Source organism: Molothrus ater, chromosome 6 (assembly GCF_012460135.2).
Source record: "Molothrus ater isolate BHLD 08-10-18 breed brown headed cowbird chromosome 6, BPBGC_Mater_1.1, whole genome shotgun sequence".
Lineage (NCBI taxonomy): Eukaryota > Metazoa > Chordata > Aves > Passeriformes > Icteridae > Molothrus > Molothrus ater.
This window is the reverse complement of record NC_050483.2, coordinates 2,072,400-2,094,572: the sequence shown is the minus strand read 5'-3', so window position 1 is coordinate 2,094,572 and position 22,173 is coordinate 2,072,400. Positions and strand designations below refer to the sequence as shown.

General features: G+C 48.1%; 1 protein-coding gene across 1 annotated transcript; it reads left to right on the top strand.

The window, feature by feature from the left end:
* Nucleotides 1-8,145: 8,145 nt before the first annotated feature.
* On the top strand, nucleotides 8,146-12,845 carry DBX1 (developing brain homeobox 1). The gene is made up of 4 exons (XM_036384399.1): nucleotides 8,146-8,515; nucleotides 9,138-9,239; nucleotides 10,892-11,094; nucleotides 11,402-12,845. The coding sequence occupies exons 1-4, from the start codon at nucleotides 8,164-8,166 to the stop codon at nucleotides 11,789-11,791; spliced, it is 1,047 nt and encodes a 348-aa protein (XP_036240292.1). The 5' UTR covers nucleotides 8,146-8,163; the 3' UTR covers nucleotides 11,792-12,845.
* The last annotated feature ends 9,328 nt before the right edge of the window (nucleotides 12,846-22,173 follow it).

Below are 22,173 nucleotides of genomic sequence, written 5' to 3'. Positions count from 1 at the left end.
ATAAGCAAAGTGTTTTCTGAGGAGAACAGCTCTTCCTCATGAGTGGAGATCCAGTGGAAAATCTCCTGGCTCTGCTATCTATATATCTAATCTATATATCTATATATCCATATATCTATATATCCATATATCTATATATCTGTATATCTATATATCTATATATCTATATATCTATATGTCTATATATCTGTATATCTATATATCTATATATCTATATATCCATATATCTATATATCTGTATATCTATATATCTATGTATCTATATATATATATATCTAGATATCTATATATCCATATATCTATATATCATCTATATATCTATGTATCTGTAAATCTATATATCTATATATCTAGATATCTATATAATCCAGTCATCCTGAATTTAGATAGCTACCCTTAAGAATCCTGAAGAGATGTCCATGACGCCTAAAACTATGAAGCTGTTAATTCCTTGGGCATTATTGCTCCTTGGTTTTCTGTACCTGAAATTTGTACCTGTACTTGGTGAAAGCATCCCTTTGGGACACAGAAATACAGCAATTTTCATTCATCTCACTTCCCATTTTACACAAAGGAACTGGGAGCAGAGCACATGGACCACATGGACCAGGGCTTGCTAACTCGTTTCTCTGTGGTTCTGTGAAGGTGAAACATGAGGGGTAGTTTGTCATTCTTCTGTCAGAGCTGCAGAGATCAAACACACTCCACATCAGCATCTACAAGAGCAGCTTGGTATGTCTGGAAATCAAGCATTCTGTCTTTATTACAGAGGTCCACACAGTTGCTCTCATCATCTATGGGTGCAGCACCTTGTAGACATGGACATGGCTGTGCTCAGGGCTTGGTCTGTGACTGAACCACTGAACTGCAAACCCATCACCCAAGGGACAAGGTCACAAATGCAATACTTGCAAGGAGAAAACACTAAATGCCCAGGGAATATGATGATCAAAAAACCTTGGAAATCACTTTTTTTTTTTTTAAGATATTCCCCCATTTCAGTTGTGAGAGCATTAAAGTATCCCAATGTCCCCCTAAACCAGGACACCCAACAAGGAAATTTTGCACTTGTGTTTACTAAGAACTGTTACGCAGTGTTTGAGTTTCCTTTCCTTCCTTATCACACAGCTTTGGGTCCCTCCAAATGAATCACAGGATTTAAGGACCTTTCAGCACCTTCACATAGGACTCAGAGAGAAAAACACTCACCCCACAACCCCACAGCTGTTTTCCCCATTAAATCATGAAGTCTGAAGGTATTTTCACCTAAAAGGAGCAAATTGAGCCTCCCAGGCTATCACCATCCTTCTGGCTACCAGCACATAGCTTGGGGAGGCCTTTCCCTTGGGAAAAGTGCTTACAGGTACCTGAGCTCTCATCAGCATCTCTCCCAGCCCAAAGGAAGTGAAGCATCAGCTGGCTGGCATGGAAGAATTCAAGGGGTTGAGGGTTAATGCCCTTTTAAGAAAAGGTGTACAAACAAGAGAAGGTCCTGGTTTTATCCCACAGGTAGTCAAATTGTAATTCTGTTCTTTCTCTGAGACACAGAAGTCCCTGTGTGATGTTCCATCAGGCAAAGGGGTAGAGAGTAGCCTTTAAATCCATTCTTGTGGCAGACATCAAGGGAGTGTGTTGGCTCCAGGACCCTCAGTTCAAGGTGACAGCAAACTCTCAGATTTTGTGAAATCCACCCCAGGACATACTCATTCTCCTGCTGAATTGTGCTGAGAGTCCTGTCCTCCAAAGAAAGTTGTCCTTCCTGTCATAACCTGGAGGGTGAGGAACAGAACTGGGTCTTAGAGGAAAACTTTCAGGTCACAGTACTTAAAAGTGCCCACTGCAAAGAGATTTCAGCGGATCAGTCAGCAGAGAAATTTGCCACCGCCATAAGCAAAGGATCACAATGCAGTTTGCAGGAAAGAGGCAGAAGTCCTCTTAAGAAATTATTTGAAAGACAAAAGGATTTTTAATTCTTCTGACCTACTTGAGCAACATGAGAGAAACACATTTTTGAGAAATTAAACAGGCAAGTTTTGTGTTCTGTCATCCTCCTCCACATTTCATCTGTACAGTCTAATTTGGAAATCCTTGGGGCAGAAACCACAACTGAAACAAGCAGGACGCTGCCCACCAACATCTGAAATCCAAACTGCCTCTGTCCAACTCCCAGAAAGGTTCTACTGGGCCAAGAAATCATGAAATTGAGGCAGCAAATAAACCATCATGTTGTATTTTGCAAATCCTAGCTCTCCAAAATGTGGCAGTCTTATCTGGTGAAAGGAGTTGTTTCTAAGGAAGTTGTGTGGTTGTTTATTAGACAGATCAATGGAGAAGAAAGAAGAGGGATTGTTCAGCCCCAGATTATTTTTTTAAAACAAAGGTGGAGGTTGGGGAAAGGATAAAAGGACGCAATGGACAAAAATAATCAAATTGGGAAGAAAGGATGCAAATCAAACGGGCTTGGAAGGAGTTAGTAAAGCGCGAGCAAGAGCCAGGGACTGAACTAAAGTTAATTACTTTTGACATGATCAGATCATCTGGTTGCATTTCAGGCTGTGTGCACTCCGGGCTGGCCAGCATGAATGGCGAGGCTAAAGAAAGTAACTCTCCCCTCGAGGTCCCTTTGCCAAGTCTGGGCTGTGCACTCTGTCCGAGATCCCTCTTTCTTTGCGCCGAGAGAGAGAGGGGGAGAGGAGAGAGAAACACAGTTAACCACCTGTCAGGGCTGAGGACACAATAAGGCAGCCCCCAAAAGAGCTTTTCATGCATGCGTAATATATTTGTTCAGCTATTCACTTAATGAAGCTGATAAATGTGATGCAAAACAATAGTCAAGTTAATCTATTTAGTAAAATGTTTTGAGACTCTCAGGCGATGTTAAGGAGGGTAGTGTGCTCGGGGACATTTTCATTTCAATACGCTCATCTCTCCCCTCTTAGGGGGGTTTCAAGCAACCTATGTGAATATAATTTCTTATAAATGTGTCTTTAATGGGTTTAATTCACCCTTGCCAGCTGTTTTTTTTAGCTATTTTGTAAGAGCAAAACAAACGTGCCAGGCTTGGAAAGCTAGTTAAAATTAGTTTCGGTCACTGGGGCCAAGCTATATTTCCTGCAAACCATCTGCTTGATTGGCACAATAGAAGGATTTTCAAGAAAAGGGGGGATCTAGAAGAGCTTTGAACGAACCAACAGTTACTGTTCCTTGTGCTTGAATTCTAAAGGTGAAGACTTAGGTGTCTTAATACAGCCTCGCCCCCGCAGCCTCCATTCAAGCTGCCGGCGTGGTCCATGAGCATCGTTAGGGGGCTGGGACACAGCGGGGAAGGAGCATCCCTCCCCCTCTCCGGCGGAAAAAAAAAGAGAAAAAAGGAGAAAAAAAAGAAAAAAAAAATGAAAAGGGAGTGGAGGGGGGGGGGGGGAAGGAATAAAAAAAAAACAACCTTAGAGGCGCCAACCACCGCTTTCGGGAGGGAGGAAGGAGCGGGCGCCGTGGGCCGGGCAGCCCTGGCGGTGTTCGGCCGGTCCCTGGTGCATTGGCTCCGGGAGGGGCAGCGGGAATTGCGGCTCCCAGCCGGCTGCGGGAAGTGGACCGGCAGGGACAGCGACAGGGACAGCGACAGGGACACTGGGACACAGGGACAGGGACAGGGACAGGGACAGGGACAGGGACAGGGACAGCGACAGGGACAGGGACAGGGACAGGGACAGCGACAGGGACAGGGACAGGGCACTGGGACAGGGCCAGGGACACAGGGACAGGGACAGGGACAGTGACACAGAGACACAGGGACACAGCGACAGGGACACTGGGACACAGGGACAGGGACAGGGACAGGGCACTGGGACACAGGGACAGGGCACTGGGACAGGGACAGCGACAGGGCACTGGGACAGGGCCAGGGACACAGGGACAGGGACAGGGACAGGGACAGGGACACAGGGACACAGGGACAGGGACATAGGGACAGGGACAGGGACAGGGACAGTGACAGGGACAGGGACACAGGGACACAGGGACAGGGACATAGGGACAGGGACAGGGACAGGGACAGTGACAGGGACAGGGACACAGGGACACAGGGACAGGGACATAGGGACAGGGACAGTGACAGGGACACAGGGACACAGGGACACAGGGACACAGGGACAGGGGCAGTGACAGGGACTGGGCACTGGGACAGGGCCAGGGACACAGGGACAGGGACAGGGACAGTGACAGGGACAGGGACACAGGGACACAGGGACAGCGACAGGGACACAGGGGCAGAGACACTGGGACAGGGACACAGGGACAGGGACACAGGGACACAGGGACATGGACACTGGGACACAGGGACACAGGGACAGGGGCAGGGACACAGTGACACAGGGACACAGGGGCAGTGACACAGGGACACAGTGACACAGTGACACAGGGACACAGGGACACAGGGACACAGGGGCAGGGACACAGGGACACAGGGACACAGGGACACAGGGACAGGGACACAGGGACACAGGGACAGTGACACAAGGACACAGGGACACAGGGACACAGGGACACAGGGACACAGGGACAGGGACACAGTGACACAGGGACACAGGGACACAGGGTCACAGGGACAGGGACACAGGGACACAGGGACATGGACACTGGGACACAGGGACACAGGGACAGGGGCAGGGACACAGTGACACAGGGACACAGGGGCAGTGACACAGGGACACAGGGACACAGGGACACAGGGACACAGGGACACAGTGACACAGGGACACAGGGACAGTGACACAGGGACACAGGGACACAAGGACACAGGGACAGTGACACAGGGACACAGTGACACAGGCACACAGGGGCTATGACACAGGGACACAGGGACAGGGACACAGTGACACAGGGACACAGGGACACAGGGGCAGTGACACAGGGACACAGGGACACAGGGACACAGGGACACAGTGACACAGGGACACAGGGACAGTGACACAGGGACACAGGGACACAAGGACACAGGGACACAGTGACACAGGGACACAGGGACAGTGACACAGTGACACAGTGACACAGGGACACAGGGACACAGTGACACAGGCACACAGGGACACAGTGACGCAGGCACACAGGGACACCGGGGCTGTCCCGTCCCGCGTGGGGCCGCGCCGTGGCGCTGATTGAGACGTCCGGGGATGCGGGAGAGCCGCGGGGCTCCGAGCGCGGCTCCGGCCGCCGGGGGGGCGCCGGCCCGGCCCTGCCCAGCCCTTTGGTGTCCGGATTTGCAGTGCTGGCTCTCCCAATTTCATGCGGATTACCGGCCTCGGACCGGGACACACGCAGCTTCAGCCCTTACCTCCCCCTCCCTGCCCCACCCGCCGGCAGTTTTGAGTTTGGCCTCTTTTCCTATTTTTTTTTTCCTTGACAAAGAAAGTGAGTGACTTTTAAGAAATAAATTTGAAGATAAGGACATTAAAATGAATGGCAGGAAACACAAAACTGCCCGAGCATAGGTCAAACGGCATTAGTCACAGGTTTTATCCTGAGACATTAGAATTCCCTTTCTCTTAAATGATCACTGCCTTTGAAAAGAAACTTCCAAAAGAGATCTCTTAAAATGAGATCCTTTCGTCTGATTTCTTGGTTTCTTATGGTCTATCTTCCCTTTCAATAGATGTCTAGTCCCTTTTGCCGTGGTGCTTAAGGAATTCTTTATGAGTGTGCTCAGACGCATCGCAAGGAACCGGGTCCACGCGTGCCCCAGCATGCGTTTGACCCAACCTTCCAGAAAATGTCAGCCCCTCTTCTTTAAAACCAGAGAAATTAGCAGCAGTTGGTCTATAGTGAGACCAAATGCCGCCAATGTATATGTAAAGAAAGGAGTAAATCATCTCAAAAGAAACCTATAATGACTGTAAAAAACGAAGTGTTCCCGGAACAGCCCGGGCGGAGCTCGTTTGGGAAACGCCGGGATCGGGGGGCGGCTGGAGAGGGGCAGGGGGCAGGGATGGCACCGGCAGCTGGCGGGGTGCCAGGTAATTATTTCACTGGGCGAGACCCGTTCGCTTTTGCCATTCGCTACCGTCCTAAGCGACTCCCCGAGACCAGCGCTGCTCAGAAACGGGGCTGGAGATAATCCCGGATCCGGGCCGGGGTGCGGGGCGAGCTGAGCGGGGCCAGGGGCCGGTGCCGCCACTCGTCCGAGCCCCCCGCGCTCTGCCCGCGCCTTCCTTCCCCTTTTTCTCTACCTGCTAAGCACCAAGACCAACAAAACCTCCAGCGAGGTTTTATTTCAAAGTGATGCTTTCAGGCGGCGGACGGACCTTCCAAGCCAGGTCTGCAGGTGCTCGTCCGCTGGGGGCCGGCGAACAGCACCGGGAAAGCTTGTCAGGATCATAAGAGTTTCCAGGGCTGATTCCGTCCTCTCCAATAAATAACTTTTTGATTTGAATCAAGGGAGAGGTTTAACAGACTTTCTTTCTTCCCTAATGTGATATAAATCGCAGATGCACTTTTATTGAATGGTTAAAGCATCGACATGGAGATAATCAACACAAAACGTCCGGACAAAAACCATCGAGAGAAATAAAGCTGGTTAATAAGATTTTTGAGAAAGCTTTGTGTTAAAAAGTAAAAAGGGAAAACAGCTGAAGGTGACAGTTAGTTCATGGTTAATAGGATAAAGGCTGCATGGTTGAGCTGCACACTTCTGCTTGCAAAGGTTCAGACACACCAAAGGGCTGAATAGGGTGCTTTTAAAACATAGGACATTTAACACATCTGTTATAGTCTTTAACAGAGAAATCAGGTAAAACCGCTCTCAATAGTCGCTTTCATCACGCACCTCCAAAGGAAACTAACTACACTTGCGCCTATTTCCACCACAAACAAAACCTCTCTGCCAGAAAAACCCCTATTTTCTACTTTCCCCTGAGACGATGCCACTCGTCCCTCGCACCAAAGTTAGGGGACTCCGGGCTCTGTGGCAGAGACACCTTCCGAAATCCCACACAGGCGCGCAGATAAAAAGCGATTTCAGGTGAATTTGGCTGCTTCGAGCCATCGACACCGACAGAGCCCAGAGTAGCTCGGACAGCTTCAGCCAAAAGGTCCAAATGCTCCAAAATTGTCTTCATTTTCACGGCTGGAGGGTGGCGATTCCCGCTGTTTTGAATGTAGAGAAGCTACAGAGGAGCAGCAGACTGCGAACCCCGAAGGGGTTGCTCTGGTCCCCCAAAGGTGCCCAGATCTCTGCTGTGTGCGATATTCAGATTTTGTGGGAGCGGAGTTCTCGCCGACCACACCAAGGCTCGCATTTCGGTCTGGGCAAACCTCTCTCCCGAGCTCAAGTACACGAGACTTTTACGAAGCTCGGATCTCGAAAGGAGAGGTGGACACCGCAAATATGCCTTATTCCGGACCTTTGATGTGCAGATAGAAAACCAACCCCATCTATACCAATACAACCCCACTAATTCTGCCTCACACTAATAGCAGGAGCAGAATATGTTCAAACTGCGGTGGGACACACTCTCCAAACGTGTTTCTCGCTCAACAGAGCTTAGTTCCGCGTTTTGTAATTCGTATTTTCAAATCCACAAAACCCGTGCTTTTCTGAGAGTCCGCAGATAAGTTTCTATGAATATTTATTGATTTATTTCCTAAACTCAGCAGGGGAGCGGCAAATAAATTTAGTGCTTTCTTTAAATAATTCCCTTTCTACGAGGCAAGATGTCATTTGAAACTTTTAAATAGGCATTTAATTAGCCTGTGTGTGTTGCCTCTGAACAAAACCCTGCTGGGAGCCTTTGGAGCGCTGTATTCCAAAGAGGCGGTCAATATGCAAAATTGATGACTACACTTTCTTTGTGGCGGGGCCATTGTGCCCCGGTTGCTTATGAAGTCTAATCCAATCATAAATTGCAGCCCCGGACCAATGGAGAAGCCGGGAGCTCGCCCTGAATGAAGCTCAAGTGGAGAACTTTGTTGAACCCCATTGTTGGGGCTGTCACTTTTGAAAGAGCCTCAGCGGGGCTGACCACTATAAAACCCATGGTCCATGAGGAAGGGGCAGAGAGAACTCCGCCAGACTCGCTGGCTGGATCTTTACCGACCCAGGTTTGCAAAGCAGAAAACAAAAGCAAACAAACAAACGAGGCGGCGGCGAGCGGCCCCAGCGCGGCCCCTGCGATGATGTTCCCCAGCCTCATCGCCCCTCCGGCCGTCTACCCCAGCCTCCTGCGGCCCACCCCCACCCTCACCTTGCCTCAGTCGCTGCAGTCGGCTTTTTCCAGCCATTCCAGCTTCCTGGTGGAAGATCTGATCCGGATCAGCAGGCCCACCAGCTACCTGCCCAGGACTGCCCCCCCGCCCAGCATGTCCCCCCCGAGCTCGGCGGCCAGGACGGACGCGGGGACGCCGGAGCTGCCCAGCTCCACCACCGCCGGCTCCAGGAGGATCTGTTCGCCGCAGACTTCCAGCAGCGACTCCACTTTCCTCAAGTTCGGAGTCAACGCCATCCTGTCCTCCACGCCCCGAGCCGGTAAGCGGGGACAGCCCGAGCGTCGCCAGCGGGGCTGGGGACACAGCGGGAGGGGGTGGCGGCCGGGGTAGCGCAGGGAGCCGCGTTGGGAGAGGGCGGCAGGAGCCGGTGCCGAGCTGCAGAGCCCTCCTCGGGCATCGCTCGGCTCGCAGAGCCCTCCTCGGGCATCGCTCGGCTCGCAGAGCCCTCCTCGGGCATCGCTCGGCTCGCAGAGCCCTCCTCGGGCATCGCTCGGCTCGCAGAGCCCTCCTCGGGCATCCCTCGGCTTGCAGAGCCCTTCTCTGGCATCGCTCGGCTTGCAGAGCCCTCCGGCATCCTCGGCGGCCGGGACGGACGGGAGGAGCAGGCGGAGGGAAGGGTCCCAGAGCCGAGGGGTCCCAGAGCCCGGCCGTGTCTTCTGGCTGAGCCTGTCCTCACTTTGTGGGGCGCCGCTTTGCTGGCAAAACCAGCGAAAGTGCCTCTTTCCCTCGGCCCTTCCAAGTTCGGTCTGATTCCTTTATTTTTTTCTAAAAGTGCCCAGCGTTGGTCTCCAGACCGAGCGACAGAACCCAGCCTCGCCATCGGTCGAATCCAACCGGCGGTTACCTTCCGATTAATTTAATTTTATTTATTCATTTACTAGAAACCTCCCCTGCGTTGCTTCAGAGCGTCCCGCCAAAGACTTTCTCCTTCCCGTACTTTGAAGGCTCCTTCCAGCCCTTCCTCAGATCCTCCTATTTCCCAGGTGGGTGTTTGAAGTGTCCCTGTGTGCCGGCGCATCAGCCCGCTGGTTTCTCCCCGTCCCCGCGTTCCCCCCGGCGGGGTTATGCCGCAGTTCAGAGGTTGGAGGGAGTACAACATTCAAGCATCAGTCGCGCCAATTTGCTGCCCGATTTAGCACAGGCAGTGACTGCCTGACATTCCCTGCCCGCTCCCCCCGCTGATCCGCAAATTAGCCGGGATTGTCACGGTCCCGAGGCGAGGCGGGTCCCCGCTCCCTCCCTCCCTCCCTCCTTGGCTCCCTCCCTCCCTCTCTCCCTCTCTCCCGCCCGGCCCGGGGATGTTTCAGCACCACGAGTTGCGGTCAGCTCCGCGCAGGGACACAGGGAAGAGGGAAGAGGGAAGGAGGCTCTCGGTGTCCCGCAAAGCTCTCCGCGTTCCGGGCGGCTCCAGCGGAGCGCTGCGACTGCCTCACCCTCTGCTCCATCACCCTCTGCTCCATCACCCTCTGCTCCATCACCTCCGCCGCCTACCAACCCTTGGCTCCTCCGCCTCCCCGGTTACACCGTCCAACAACACGGGGAAAGGAGAGAAAGCAAGGCCAGGGAGCTGTGGTGGCTACAGCACCGAAATATTGTGATGCTGAGAGAACAATTTGTGGGGTTTTTCAAATTTTAATTTTTTTAAGTGTTAATCTAATTACACAAACAAGCTATGAATTTAAAAAGAAAACAGGGAAAGGGAGAGAGAAAAAAAATAACCCAAGCTCTTCTATTCATCCTCTGGATAATGGAATTTGCTTCCTTTCTCCAGCATGTGAATAGCCTAACAAAAACAACTTGAGCTTTATAAATAGCTTTTCATGTCCATTTAATGAAAATGATTTGGGGAAAGAGACGATTGTGCCATCAGTATTCTCCCGAGGAGCCTGGCATGCCGTTGTGTTTAGTTTGAAAGTGTAAATCTCTTTTGTTCCAATAATATATGGCGTTAGCTGCTTGTCCTCAGTCTTTTTCTGTTAGTTCATTACTACACAATTACCATTCACGCTTCATTAGCATCTCTGTCTCTCTTGGGGAGGTTCCCCCCCTCCTTTTTTTTAAGGCGAAACTCTGCCCTTTTTTATCATACTAATGCCATTGGGAACCAGGCAGTGTGCTAATTAGCTGCAACTTTTCATGTCTTCGAATTGAATTCTCCAACTTTGGAGCAGGGGGGAGGGAGACAGAAGAGATTATTATAAAAAGATGAATACTGATTGATCAAAACTGCATCTGAAGAGGAGCGGTTTTGTTCGGAATCAGAAAAGTCCTCATTTTCATCTCCAGCATAATAAAGCATCTGAAATGATAAAAGCAGCTGGAAAAAAAAAAAAAAAATCGAATGCTTCTGAGTGGGAGGGAGAGCTTTTTTATTATACCTCTATCTTAGCCGGTACGCCTCGCTTTGCCTTTTCAGGCCGGGGGACCTTTGAATCTCCCAACAAAACCGGCCACCACTGACCCATTTTCTCCATGTGAGCTGATAGATCTAATCCCGGCCACCGCTGCCTGAAAGGGGACGCTCGGATAAACCCAAAGCTCCTTTTTCACGGCCCCGGGTCGGTGAGGGCAGGGAGGGATGGCGGGGGCCGGTCCCGCCGGCTCAGCGCGGTGTGTCCGTGTGTCCGTCCCGCAGCTGCCTCCGCCGTGGTGCCCATCCCCGGCACCTTCTCGTGGCCGCTGGCTGCCCGCGGCAAGCCCCGCCGGGGGATGCTGCGCCGCGCCGTCTTCTCGGACGTGCAGCGCAAGGCGCTGGAGAAGATGTTCCAGAAGCAGAAGTACATCAGCAAACCCGACAGGAAGAAGCTGGCGGCCAAGCTGGGCCTCAAGGACTCGCAGGTGAGAGGGAGGGCTGGGGCTCTGTGGGGATCCCCCACTGGCCGGGGGCTGCTTGAGAGAAACAGGGGAGAAGGGGATGGGAGCACGGAGAGCGCCCAGAGCGAGTTACAGCCAAAAATGTCACCATTCCCAGCTGGGTGAATAGGACCAGCCTGACTGCCCCCGAGCTCTCTCCTAGGCTCTTCCAAAGATCAGATTCTGTGTTTCCTGTTAGCTTTGCGCAGGGTTTTGAGGATGCAGCCAAAACCACCTTTTCTGGTGCCTGTTTCACTGAACTGTTTCTCTTCTTTGTTGCTTCGTCCCCTAGGTGAAGATCTGGTTCCAGAACAGGAGGATGAAATGGAGGAACTCCAAAGAAAGAGAGCTCCTCTCCTCTGGTGGCTGCAGAGAACAGACCCTACCCACCAAGTTCAACCCTCACCCAGACCTCAGTGATGTAGGCAAGAAGTGCTCAGGAGAGGAGGAGGAGGAGGAGGAGGAGGAGGAGGAAGTTCCCCCTGTGTGCCCGGCCAGCCCCCAGCACCCCCTGACCTACCACCAGTCCCCAGAACATCTGCACCTGAGGGACAGACTGGACTCCCAGATGTGTCCTTCTCCATCCCATTCCAGCAGCCCCAGCAAACCCTCAGACTTCTCAGACTCAGAGGAAGAGGATGATGAAGGGGAGGAAGAAGAGGAGGAGATAACAGTATCTTAGATCGCTTGCCTCCCCCTACCATCACACGAGGACACTGCAAAGATGTAAATAAACCAGAGTGCTATAAATTGAAGAGGTGCTGTCCCACCCCAATGTCCACATGCTGCTTCAGTGCAGGTTCTTTATCACAATAGCTGCGAGAGTTCCTTCTCACTGGTATTCCTCATTTGTTGCCCTGTGTAGAGGTTTTCATGTTCATGATATCTGCCCAGCTTTTCATAACTCTCTCTGCTTAGCAATCAATAGTGGCTCAATCAGCTGCCTTCTTCCAAAAAACAGACAACAGGCAGCTCCTGGCCATTCAGTAGGGAGGAAAGGGAAATTTCCCTGTAGGAAAGGAAACTTCTTCCCCCAGATTAAAAAAAATCATCAAAAATACAATATAGACAGCATGACAATATCTGTTAGCTTTCAAGTGAATTTCCAGCTACTATATTACTTCAGCTGCTACTGAAGACTTGTCTGATCTAGCAACACTTTCTTCCAAAATAAATAACCTTGAGGGACCCAGAGCAAGCTCTGCCTCCCTCCTCACCCCAAATGGCACCATGCTTGTGCAACAAATCCATCAAAATCCCTGGAATGACTTTGAAGGTATAATGCAAGCATGCCCTGTGTAACGGAGATCTTATATATTTATGATTTTTGTCTTAATTTATTCATCAATATTGTGTTCAAAGCACTGTCTAACCCACCTTCTTGCCTATGTTTGTGCTTATTTTCCACTTTGCTTCTCCTATCCATGGTGTGGACAGAGGAAAGTGGATACATCTCTTTGATTTTTAACTGAACTTTGCTGTCTTTGCACAGCTTATATGAACTGTACACTATTTTGTACACTTACTCTGTATGGGTGTTTTATACCAAGGTTATTGTCAATGATTATAACAACGGCTCAACAATGCTTCTCTCTTTTATTTTTAATTAAATGACAGCTAAACTACAGGTGAATGCAGCTGTGTAATTGTGTAACTTATAAAGAAACACTTTTATTTTGTATTTTACCATGTACAGACTCTAAATATGTATATATATTAAAGTGGATGATTGTCAAATAAAAAAAAAGTAGATTTCCAAATTTGATCATTTGGTAGTACGTGGTTCTAGGTAACAGGTTGTTGCATTTTGTGTCTGGGAGAGGAATCTACCTTATTAGTGATTCAATAAGAATTTATCAGTTTCTAAGTAAGTGACTTTACAAGAATATCTATCTGCCTTTTAGCTGGGGAACAACTCTTCACACATCACTGGGATACTACAGTTTATAGACTGGGAGCAGGTAATTAATTAATTCATCAATTCTTACAGGGTAGAGAAACAGAATGAAAGAGATAAACGTAACTCTTCAGCCTTAGGTCCAGCCAAGGATCATTACTATAACACCAGGCAAATCCTTAACCACCCACCTGCTTTTTGTTTTTACATTTTTGTGATACACTACCAAAATATCAGTGGGTTTTGCCTAGCAGAGTTTTTCTGAAACAGAGATTTCATTCCAAAATTGCATTTATTTTCTGCCACATGATCTTAATGCCCACCATTCATAACACACCAAAACAAAAGGAACAAATGCAGCAGATGTCCCCTGGATCCAGATCTCCCTCTGAGAGAGGAGAGCTCTCTCCACTTCACTGCCACAGCCACAAGGGAAGGTGTGAAAGGAAGAAGAGTCCTACAAAAATCATCTAGCCCAGCTTCAAGGCTGGCCAAAAATTAAAAGTGCTATTAAAGGGCATTGTCCAAAAACCTCCTGAACGCTGCCAGGCACAGGGCATGACTGCCCCCTGCTAGAAAAGCTGTTCCAGGTCTTCAACCTCTTTCCAACTGGACACATCTGAGCTGGGACACATTGTCACATTTCTCATCTTCTACCTCTCTGACACCTTGAAGCCATTAGCAATTGATAACATACAGGTGGAATGGAAAAAGAGATGGAAAAGACACAGACAGTATTTATCCCACAAAATACAGTGAAACAGCAAAAGGGCTTGTTGGGTTTGGGTTTGTTGTGTTGTTGTTTTGTAAAAGCCATGCACAAAAGAAAAGCTAAACAAGGAATTCATTCACTGCTTCCCATGGGCAGGCAGGTGTTCAGCCCTCCCAGGAGAGCAGGGTCCCATCACACAGAATGGTTACTTGGGAAGACAAACACCATCACTCCAAACATCCCTCCTCTTCCTCCTTCCCCCCACTTTATACACTGACCATGATGCCACACGGTCTGGAATGTCCCTTTGGTCAGTGGGGTCCCCTGTCCTGGCTGTGTCCCCTCCCACCCTCCCAGGCACCCCCAGCTCCCTCAGCAGTGGGGTTCACAAAAAGCAGAGAAGGCCTTGGCTCTGTGCAACAACAACAACAACAACAAAAACATCTCTGTGTGATCAACATTATTGTTAATGTCTAAACTATTATTAATTCAGCACAAATCCAAAGTACAGCCCCCGACCAGCCACTGAAAGAAAACTTAACTCTGCCCCAGCCAAAACCAGCACATCCAGTAAGCATAAGGCTGTAGTTAAGCAACTTATAAAGACAGAACTAGTTCAAAACACAGTTTGTTTTTAAATCCAGTGGGTACTCCAGAGAACACAGATGCCATCACACAGACTACGACACTCTAGAAAGGAGCAAGATAAGAATATCTTGTTCCAAAATAAGAACAGGTATTGCTTGTACAAAACCCTCCCAATTCATTGCTCAACAGAAACTGCTGATCTTCTTGTACCTTCTGCTCTTTGCATTTTCTCTGCACTAGAAATGCTATCAAAAATAACTTTTTAAGACTGTTTCTTTCAGCATGAGGGCTATTGCATCTTACACTGCTAGACAAATAGCCTTACTAAAGGAAAAACATCATGGAATTGCCATTTAACAGGGAAAATCCTTACCCAAAATGTGACATTTATTAATCTTGAGGGAATCAGAAAAACAGAAACTTCCACAGACACAGAAGAGTTTAATTTGCAGCCTTAGGAGAAGCTTAGATTGATATAAAAATACAATGCACAGACATTTTTGTAGTCATAAGTAAGAATATACCTTAAGTAAGTAAGAAACTGTTTAGGTAAGATGATGAGAAGTTTATGGTGTAGTAATGTAATAGTATGAAATAGGTTAGGAATTTAGAGGTTATAACAAAAGCTTATGTGTACATGTGAGACAGAATCCCATTATGCAAAAGTATCCACAGTGCAGCAAAATTAAGTAAAAGTAGTAGGTCAGAAAAGCAAAATAAACCCTGTAGCAACTACATTAATTTAGAAAGTTATATACTGTCTTATAACAAAGAACTTGTAACTACTCTTGAACTAGAGCTGACAGCCTGCCCCTCTAAAATCTCCCAGCCTCTGACTGATGTTTACCTGAACAATAAATTGTTCTTAGCCTGAAAATAGTCCCATCCCTTCATTAAAATCAGCGACAATAATAAACTCTACACTTCATTTATTCTTTTCTCCTTTCAGAGTCTTTTTTTTTTTAATAGCAAAAAAGCACTGTGTGACTACTAAGCACAAACATTTGAGATTGGAGGATACCTTAATATGAAATTAAAGGGCTTGTTTTCGTTTACCAGCAGCTGTCAGACTGCATCTGTGGCTGCAGAAAAGGGGGCTCCTTCTCCAACCCTTCCCTTGAACACTCTGAGTGAAGAATCCAGAGCTCACAGTTGCCATGGGATGGCCCATGTGCCCAGCTGCACCCAGGGAAGCACTGCAGAACCCGCCACCCTTTTTGGAGATCTGATGTCAAAGGCACAAACTTGTTCTCTTTCCTCAGATGCGGAGGGATGCTCGTCACATGGGGAGGATCTGGGGGCAGCTGGGTTGTCCTGGTGTGCACTGGGAGTGCAGCTTGGGTGTATTTCTGAGAGCAAAGAGTTCCATCATTTGCTGTTAACATTTACAATGTTGGAGGCAACCTCCCTCACTCTCTCTTTCTGTCTCTCTCTCTATTTTTAACGCAGCCATCTGTGTGCTTTGGGAAAGGAGGGAAGGTGACAAGTCTCGGGTTTTGGTTGATAATTGCTGCCCCGAGATGTGCAGGGTGTCTCTGCTCCAGCCCACACAACTGAAGAACGAGTCTGGACTCTTCACTCTTTGGTCTTGAGGTTGTTTATTAATTCTTATCTATAAAATTTCCTTTCTGCCCAGCCAAGATCTGCTCAGCAGGGCAGCCACAGGCACTGTGACAGCCCCCAAGGTGCTGTTGTCCTTTTATACTACAAACTACATAGAACATATTGACACTGAATTCCCAATACCCATCACCCATGTTAGACAGTGCACCTCTACTCTAAACCAGCCCCAAAGTGCCAACAGCACTGCAGAAAGTGGAGAAGAAGAAGAAGAAGAAGGAGAAGAAGAAGAAGAGGAAGAAGAAGAAGAAGAAGAAGAAGAAGAAGAAGAAGAAGAAGAAGAAGAAGAAGAAGAAGAAGAAGAAGAAGAAGAAGAAGAAGAAGAAGAAGAAGAAGAAGAAGAAGAAGAAGAAGAAGAAGAAGAAGAAGAAGAAGAAGAAGAAGAAGAAGAAGAAGAAGAAGAAGAAGAAGAAGAAGAAGAAGAAGAAGAAGAAGAAGAAGAAAGGCTGGACACGCTCAGATTCCTCCATCTTGTCCCCATAACCCCCATACCAAAAATCCTAAAATCTACATTTTCACCCTATGATCATTTTGTTATTACACCATTCAAACTTGTGTGACTTTCATGTCCTCATACAAAGCTGGCAACTTGCTCCAGGGGTCAGAATCAAATACCCAGATGTTCTGGGCAGCATGCCAGGGTCTCTGAGCCCCCCGGCGGGGTCCTTGGCAAGTCTGGACACCCGAGGGATGTGCTGAGTTCTGACAATAAGAAGCCTTTCCTGCCTTCATGGAGAGGGAATGCTTTCCATAATGACTAGCAGCATCCAGAGTCTTGGAAACTCTGGCAATCCCATGTGTAACACAACAACCTCTGCTGTAGGATATCAAAGAGCTCTTTTTAGTGACCCAGCAGCCCAGAGGCCTTGTGTGAATTTTCTTCCTTCTCAGAGACAGGAGGGACATCTCCCAGGCTGGGCAATGGATAAGGCAGAGAGGGGGACTTGACTTTGATGGTTGTGAGCTCAGGGCAGCAAATTCTCAACTATTTTATCCCTTAAGAAACCAGTTGGGTCTACATCTGTGCCTACCAGCGTGGGAGAGTGGCTTTTGGACAGGGGGAGAAAAGGAAATAAATCACTTTATTGGAGAGTCTGTGCTGTTGCTGCCTGCAGAGCTGTTGGTGACACACCTGGAGTGTGTCCCTCTGGTCCTGCTCCCTGCTCCAATGGCTTCTCCAGCAGTGTTCTGCACAAATGGGGAAGCTGCAAGTGTTTTCACCCAGCCACAGCCAGGCAGACAAGGCTCCTGCACACAGCCCTTCACTGGGAGCAGGTTGAGTAAAAAATAAAATAAAGTAAAATAAAATAAAGTAAAATAAAATAAAATAAAGTAAAATAAAATAAAATGAAGTAAAATAAAGTAAAATAAAATAAAGTAAAATAAAATAAAATAAAGTAAAATAAAATAAAATAAAATAAAATGAAGTAAAATAAAGTAAAATAAAATAAAGTAAAATAAAGTAAAATAAAATAAAATAAAATTAAATTAAATTAAATTAAATTAAATTAAGTAAAATAAAATAAAATGAACCTCTTTTGAAGAACACCGGTCATCCAGGAAAGTTTGACCATTACAATAACCTTAAGTAGAGCACATGATGCAAGACCATAGTTTCCAGAGTTTCCAGAAGCCACTAGCAAAGGCTGAGGGTGATGATAGCCCCAACTAGTCCTAAACCCCCATCCTACAGGAAAGTAGCTTGGTTTGAAGGGACCCAAGTTCAGTCCCTGATGGCATTTCAAGCCCTTTGCTGAGAAGTTCAAGGTGGGGTTTGACAGCTTTGGGCTCTGTTATTGTTATCACTGCTGGCTCTGCTCCCTGCCCAGCCCAGCCATGTGCCAGGCTGGCAGCAGGAGTGATCAGACTGGAGGGCAGAAATGGATCTGTTCCCTGGATTTGCTTTTCCAGCAGCTGGAGCTGCCTCACTGCTGTGTCTGAGGAGCACATGGCCCAGCAGGGATGGCACAGGCCATCCCTTCTGCTGGCCCTTAGCAAGGACATCTTCAGGGCTCCTGTGCTTTTGAACCAAGATTGAATTGGTACAAGTAAATGATGTCCTTCAGGCTCCAAACCCCACAGCAGCACCACTTTCCCAGCCCACATGCCAGGATTGAAGGCTGGGAAGCCCAGCAGAGTGGGGCCTCGCAGGAGTGCCTTTACTTGACATGCACAAGCGCCAGGTGTGCTGCTTTACCTGATTTTCCCTCCCGTGCAACCAGCAAAGAGCTGAAATACTTCATAAAATCATACAACAGCACAGGTTGGAAGACATCTGGAAAGATCCTCTGGTCCAGCCTTTGGTGGGAAAGGGACTCTAGGTGAGGACTATTACCCTGATCAACCATATTTTGGAAAACCACTATCAACGTGGGCTCTACCGTATCCTTGAGGAGACTGTTCCACAGAATGATTGTTCTTTCTGTAAAAAATATCATTGTGATAGCAAGGTAAAACCTCTCCTGGTGCAACTTGTACCCATTGTTCCTTGTCTTCTCCACGTGGCTCCTTGTGAAAAGAGAGCATCCATCCCCTTCTTGGCTGCCCTGAAGTCCTGCCATGAGGTCCTCGACAAGGTCTCTTCAGGAGGAGACTCAACTGCTTCAGTCTTTCTTCACAGGACAGGTTCTCATACCCCTCCTAGGTTCAGCCAAGCTTAGCCTTGCTAAATACAACTTTGTACACCCCACCAAGGTTCTTGTACTCCTTGATGGCATTTGGCCCCCTTCCCATGGTCAGTATTTATCTTTTTTTCTGGTGTTTAAGCACATCCCAGAGCTCCCTGCTAAGCCAGGGTGGTCTCTTGCTCTGCTTTCTCCCTCTCCCTTTGTAGGGGTGGGACTGTTCCTGAGTAACTCCCAGCCCTCACAAGCTGCTTGTGCTCCCCATGGATGCTTCCCACAGACCCTCACAGCTGGGCTCTGAGCACATGGAAGTTTCAGGAGTGGAAGTTTCAGTGCTTCTGAAATCTGGGGGTTTTGTCCTGTCCGCTGTCTTCAGTGTTCTTAGCAGGATCTGAAACTTCACAATGTTGTTATCATTGTATCCAAGGCCACCACTGATAGTTGTGCTGTAAAGTAAATATCATCAGGCAGGTTGTGAGCACTAAATCCAGCCAGCAATGGGCTGTTCTGAGTCAGCATGTCCAGCATGTGCGGCAGGAAGCATTTCTCAGAGCTTTCCAGGATCCTCTTGGATGATTTGGGCACTCCTGTGCAGTCATAGATTGTTCAACAGTTGTCACAGGCATCTTTTTATGAAAAATCCTTTCCTTAGGATTTTTTCTCCTGAGAAGCTGAGAGGCCTCAGGAACAAAATGTAACCAATGGTTATCTGCTGCTGTGGAATGCAACAGGTGCATCTGGGATTGGGCTCATGTTGGATGTTTGTAATTAATGGCCAATCACAGCCCAGCTGGCTCAGACAGAGAGCCCGAGCCACAAACCTTTGCTATCATTCTTTCTGATTCTATTCTTAGCTTAGCCAGTCTTCTGATGAAATCCTTTCTTCTATTCTTTTAATGTAGTTTGAATGTAATATATATCATAAAATAATAAATCAGCCTTCTGAAACATGGAGTCAGATCCTTGTCTCTTCCCTCAACACAAGACCCCTGTGAACACGGTCACAGACAGTCAGGACAGATTTGGGACTGGAGGTTGGTGGTCTGGCAGAAAGTGTGAAGCTGAAAACTGCAATAGCACTGTCAGAAATCCTGTTCTGGATGAGGTTTAGTGCTCACACAGATCTGAGATCATGAGCTTGTTCCTTCCCCCCTGGGCTTGGGCTTTGTGTCCTGACTCCTCTTTTGCACTGGGTGGTGCTGGTTCATCACAATCCCAGTGGAAAGGACTCAGGCCTGGTGAGGTCTCGGGTTTTGGTTGATAATTGCTGCCCCAAGATGTGCAGGGTGTCTCTGCTCCAGCCCACACAACTGAAGAACAAGTCTGGACTCTTCACTCTTTGGTCTTGAGGTTGTTTATTAATTCTTATCTATAAAATTTCCTTTCTGCCCAGGGGAGATTTGCTCAGCAGGGCAGCCACAGGCACTGTGACCGCCCCCGAGGCGCTGTTGTCCTTTTATACTACAAACTACATAGAACATATTGACACTGAATTCCCAATACCCATCACCCATGTTAGACAGTGCACCTCTACTCTAAACCAACCCCAAAGTGCCAACAGCACTGCAGAAAGTGGAGAACAAAAAGAAGAAGAAGAAGAAGAAGAAGAAGAAGAAGAAGAAGAAGAAGAAGAAGAAGAAGAAGAAGAAGAAGAAGAAGAAGAAGAAGAAGAAGAAGAAGAAGAAGAAGAAGAAGAAGAAGAAGAAGAAGAAGAAGAAGAAGAAGAAGAAGAAGAAGAAGAAGAAGAAGAAAGGCTGGACACGCTCAGATTCCTCCATCTTGTCCTCATAACCCCCATACCAAAAATCCTAAAATCTACATTTTCACCCTGTGATCATTTTGTTCTTACACCATTCAAACTTGTGTGACTTTCATGTCCTCATACAAAGCTGGCAACTTGCTCCAGGGGTCAGAATCAAATCCCCAGGTGTTCTGGGCAGCATGCCAGGGTCCTCAGCAACTCTGGACACCAGAGGGATGTACTGAGTTCCGACAGTGAGGGAGGCATCAAATGCAGTTTGTTAGAGAGAGCACTGCAAGGTGGGAACAGCAGGGACAATCTTCTGTCCCTTAGATGCTGAGCAGCACCCACACACAGCATCCTGGCCACCCCCACCCATGGGTGTGGGCATTCCAGGTATGACAGGAGGGGTTTTCTCACAGCAGAAGGACTCTATTAACCCTTTCTGCTGTCAGACAGAAAGGATGTACCCATGAGGCCTTCTCGCTGCATGGTTGGACAAAGCCAAGGACACACAGATGGCTCAGCCCCATGGCCAGCAAGAGCTGCTTATCTCTGTTAGAGTGGCCTGAGCTGGACAAGGGCTCTCTGGCCAAGCCCTGGCCACACTCAGGCTCCCTGACATGCAGAGCACCAGATCCTTGACCTACAAAGGGCTTTCAGTCAGGATCTCAGTGGAAGCACGGCCTCTTCCCATCTGCCTGTGGATCCCATCTCATGTAGGATCCTTCAGACCTCCTAATTTGGCTAGCCCCACATGGGTGAACTTCCTGGAGGGGAAATTTTCCATATTTAGCCAGAGCATGGTCTCCACCCCCTGTAACATCTCTCAAACAGCCTCTGAGCAAATCAGACATATCTGTGACTGAGCAAGCTGCTCTCACAGAAAATGTCCCAGCTCATTGCAAGGGGTTGGACGAGAGGACCTTTAAAGGTCCTTTCCAGCCCAAACCATCCTATGACTGAGGAAGGAGAGAGGAACATGGATTTCTGTGTGTGGCTAAACCAACCAAGATGATGATGATGGGGAAGGATTTGCCTGCAGTCAGCCCCACTGCCAAGGGGCAGAGAGTGGAAGCTGTCCTCAGCTGCTGTGCTCTGCTCTAACCCCCAAAAGCCCAGATTAAACACCCACATTGGTCACCACAGAGCTCAGTGTCAGAATCCTGGGCCATCAGGTAAGTGGTGAAAGGGACAGAAAGTGAGGGATGCAGGATGGGAGCCTGCAGGGTACCAGGAGCAATTTCCTCTCTGGTTCTTGAGGGGACCACTCCAGAGCAGCAGTGGAAAAGGGCAGAGGAACGAGAGAGGTGTCAATACATCTCACAGGCTGGAGGCTGAGTTTATAGAACGACTCCAGAGAATTTCCCATTTCCACTGCAGAAAGGAAGGAAGTCAGCACTGATCCTATGGCGCTGAGAAATGATGAGATGGATCCAGGAAGGACATAAAATGAAACAGGATGTTGGAAACAAAAAAAAAGTAGGAAAATAAAGGTTAAAGAGAAGATGAGGTAAGAAAGTCAAGATAAGTGTAGATAAGATAAGACAGTGTGCATAGAGCAGAGAAAAGAATAATGCAGGAAAGGGACAGGGCAGCCAAAAAAGGAAAGGAAGAAATCCTGAGAGATAATAAAAATTTTGGCAGTCCAGTATGGATTCAAAAATTGTCCAGGATCATGGCTGAAGCATTTTCCAGGACCAAGTCTAGGACATGCACTTCTGTGAATCAAAGGAAGTTTACAGAACACAGAAAAATGTGCTTGAGCATGTCCAAGGCAATTCTGCCTGGAAAACTGCTGTGGGGGAAAGACAATGCCCACATTACAGACCATTAAGAGTCATTTTTGGATTGAACAAACAATCATCAGTTTTCAGCAGAG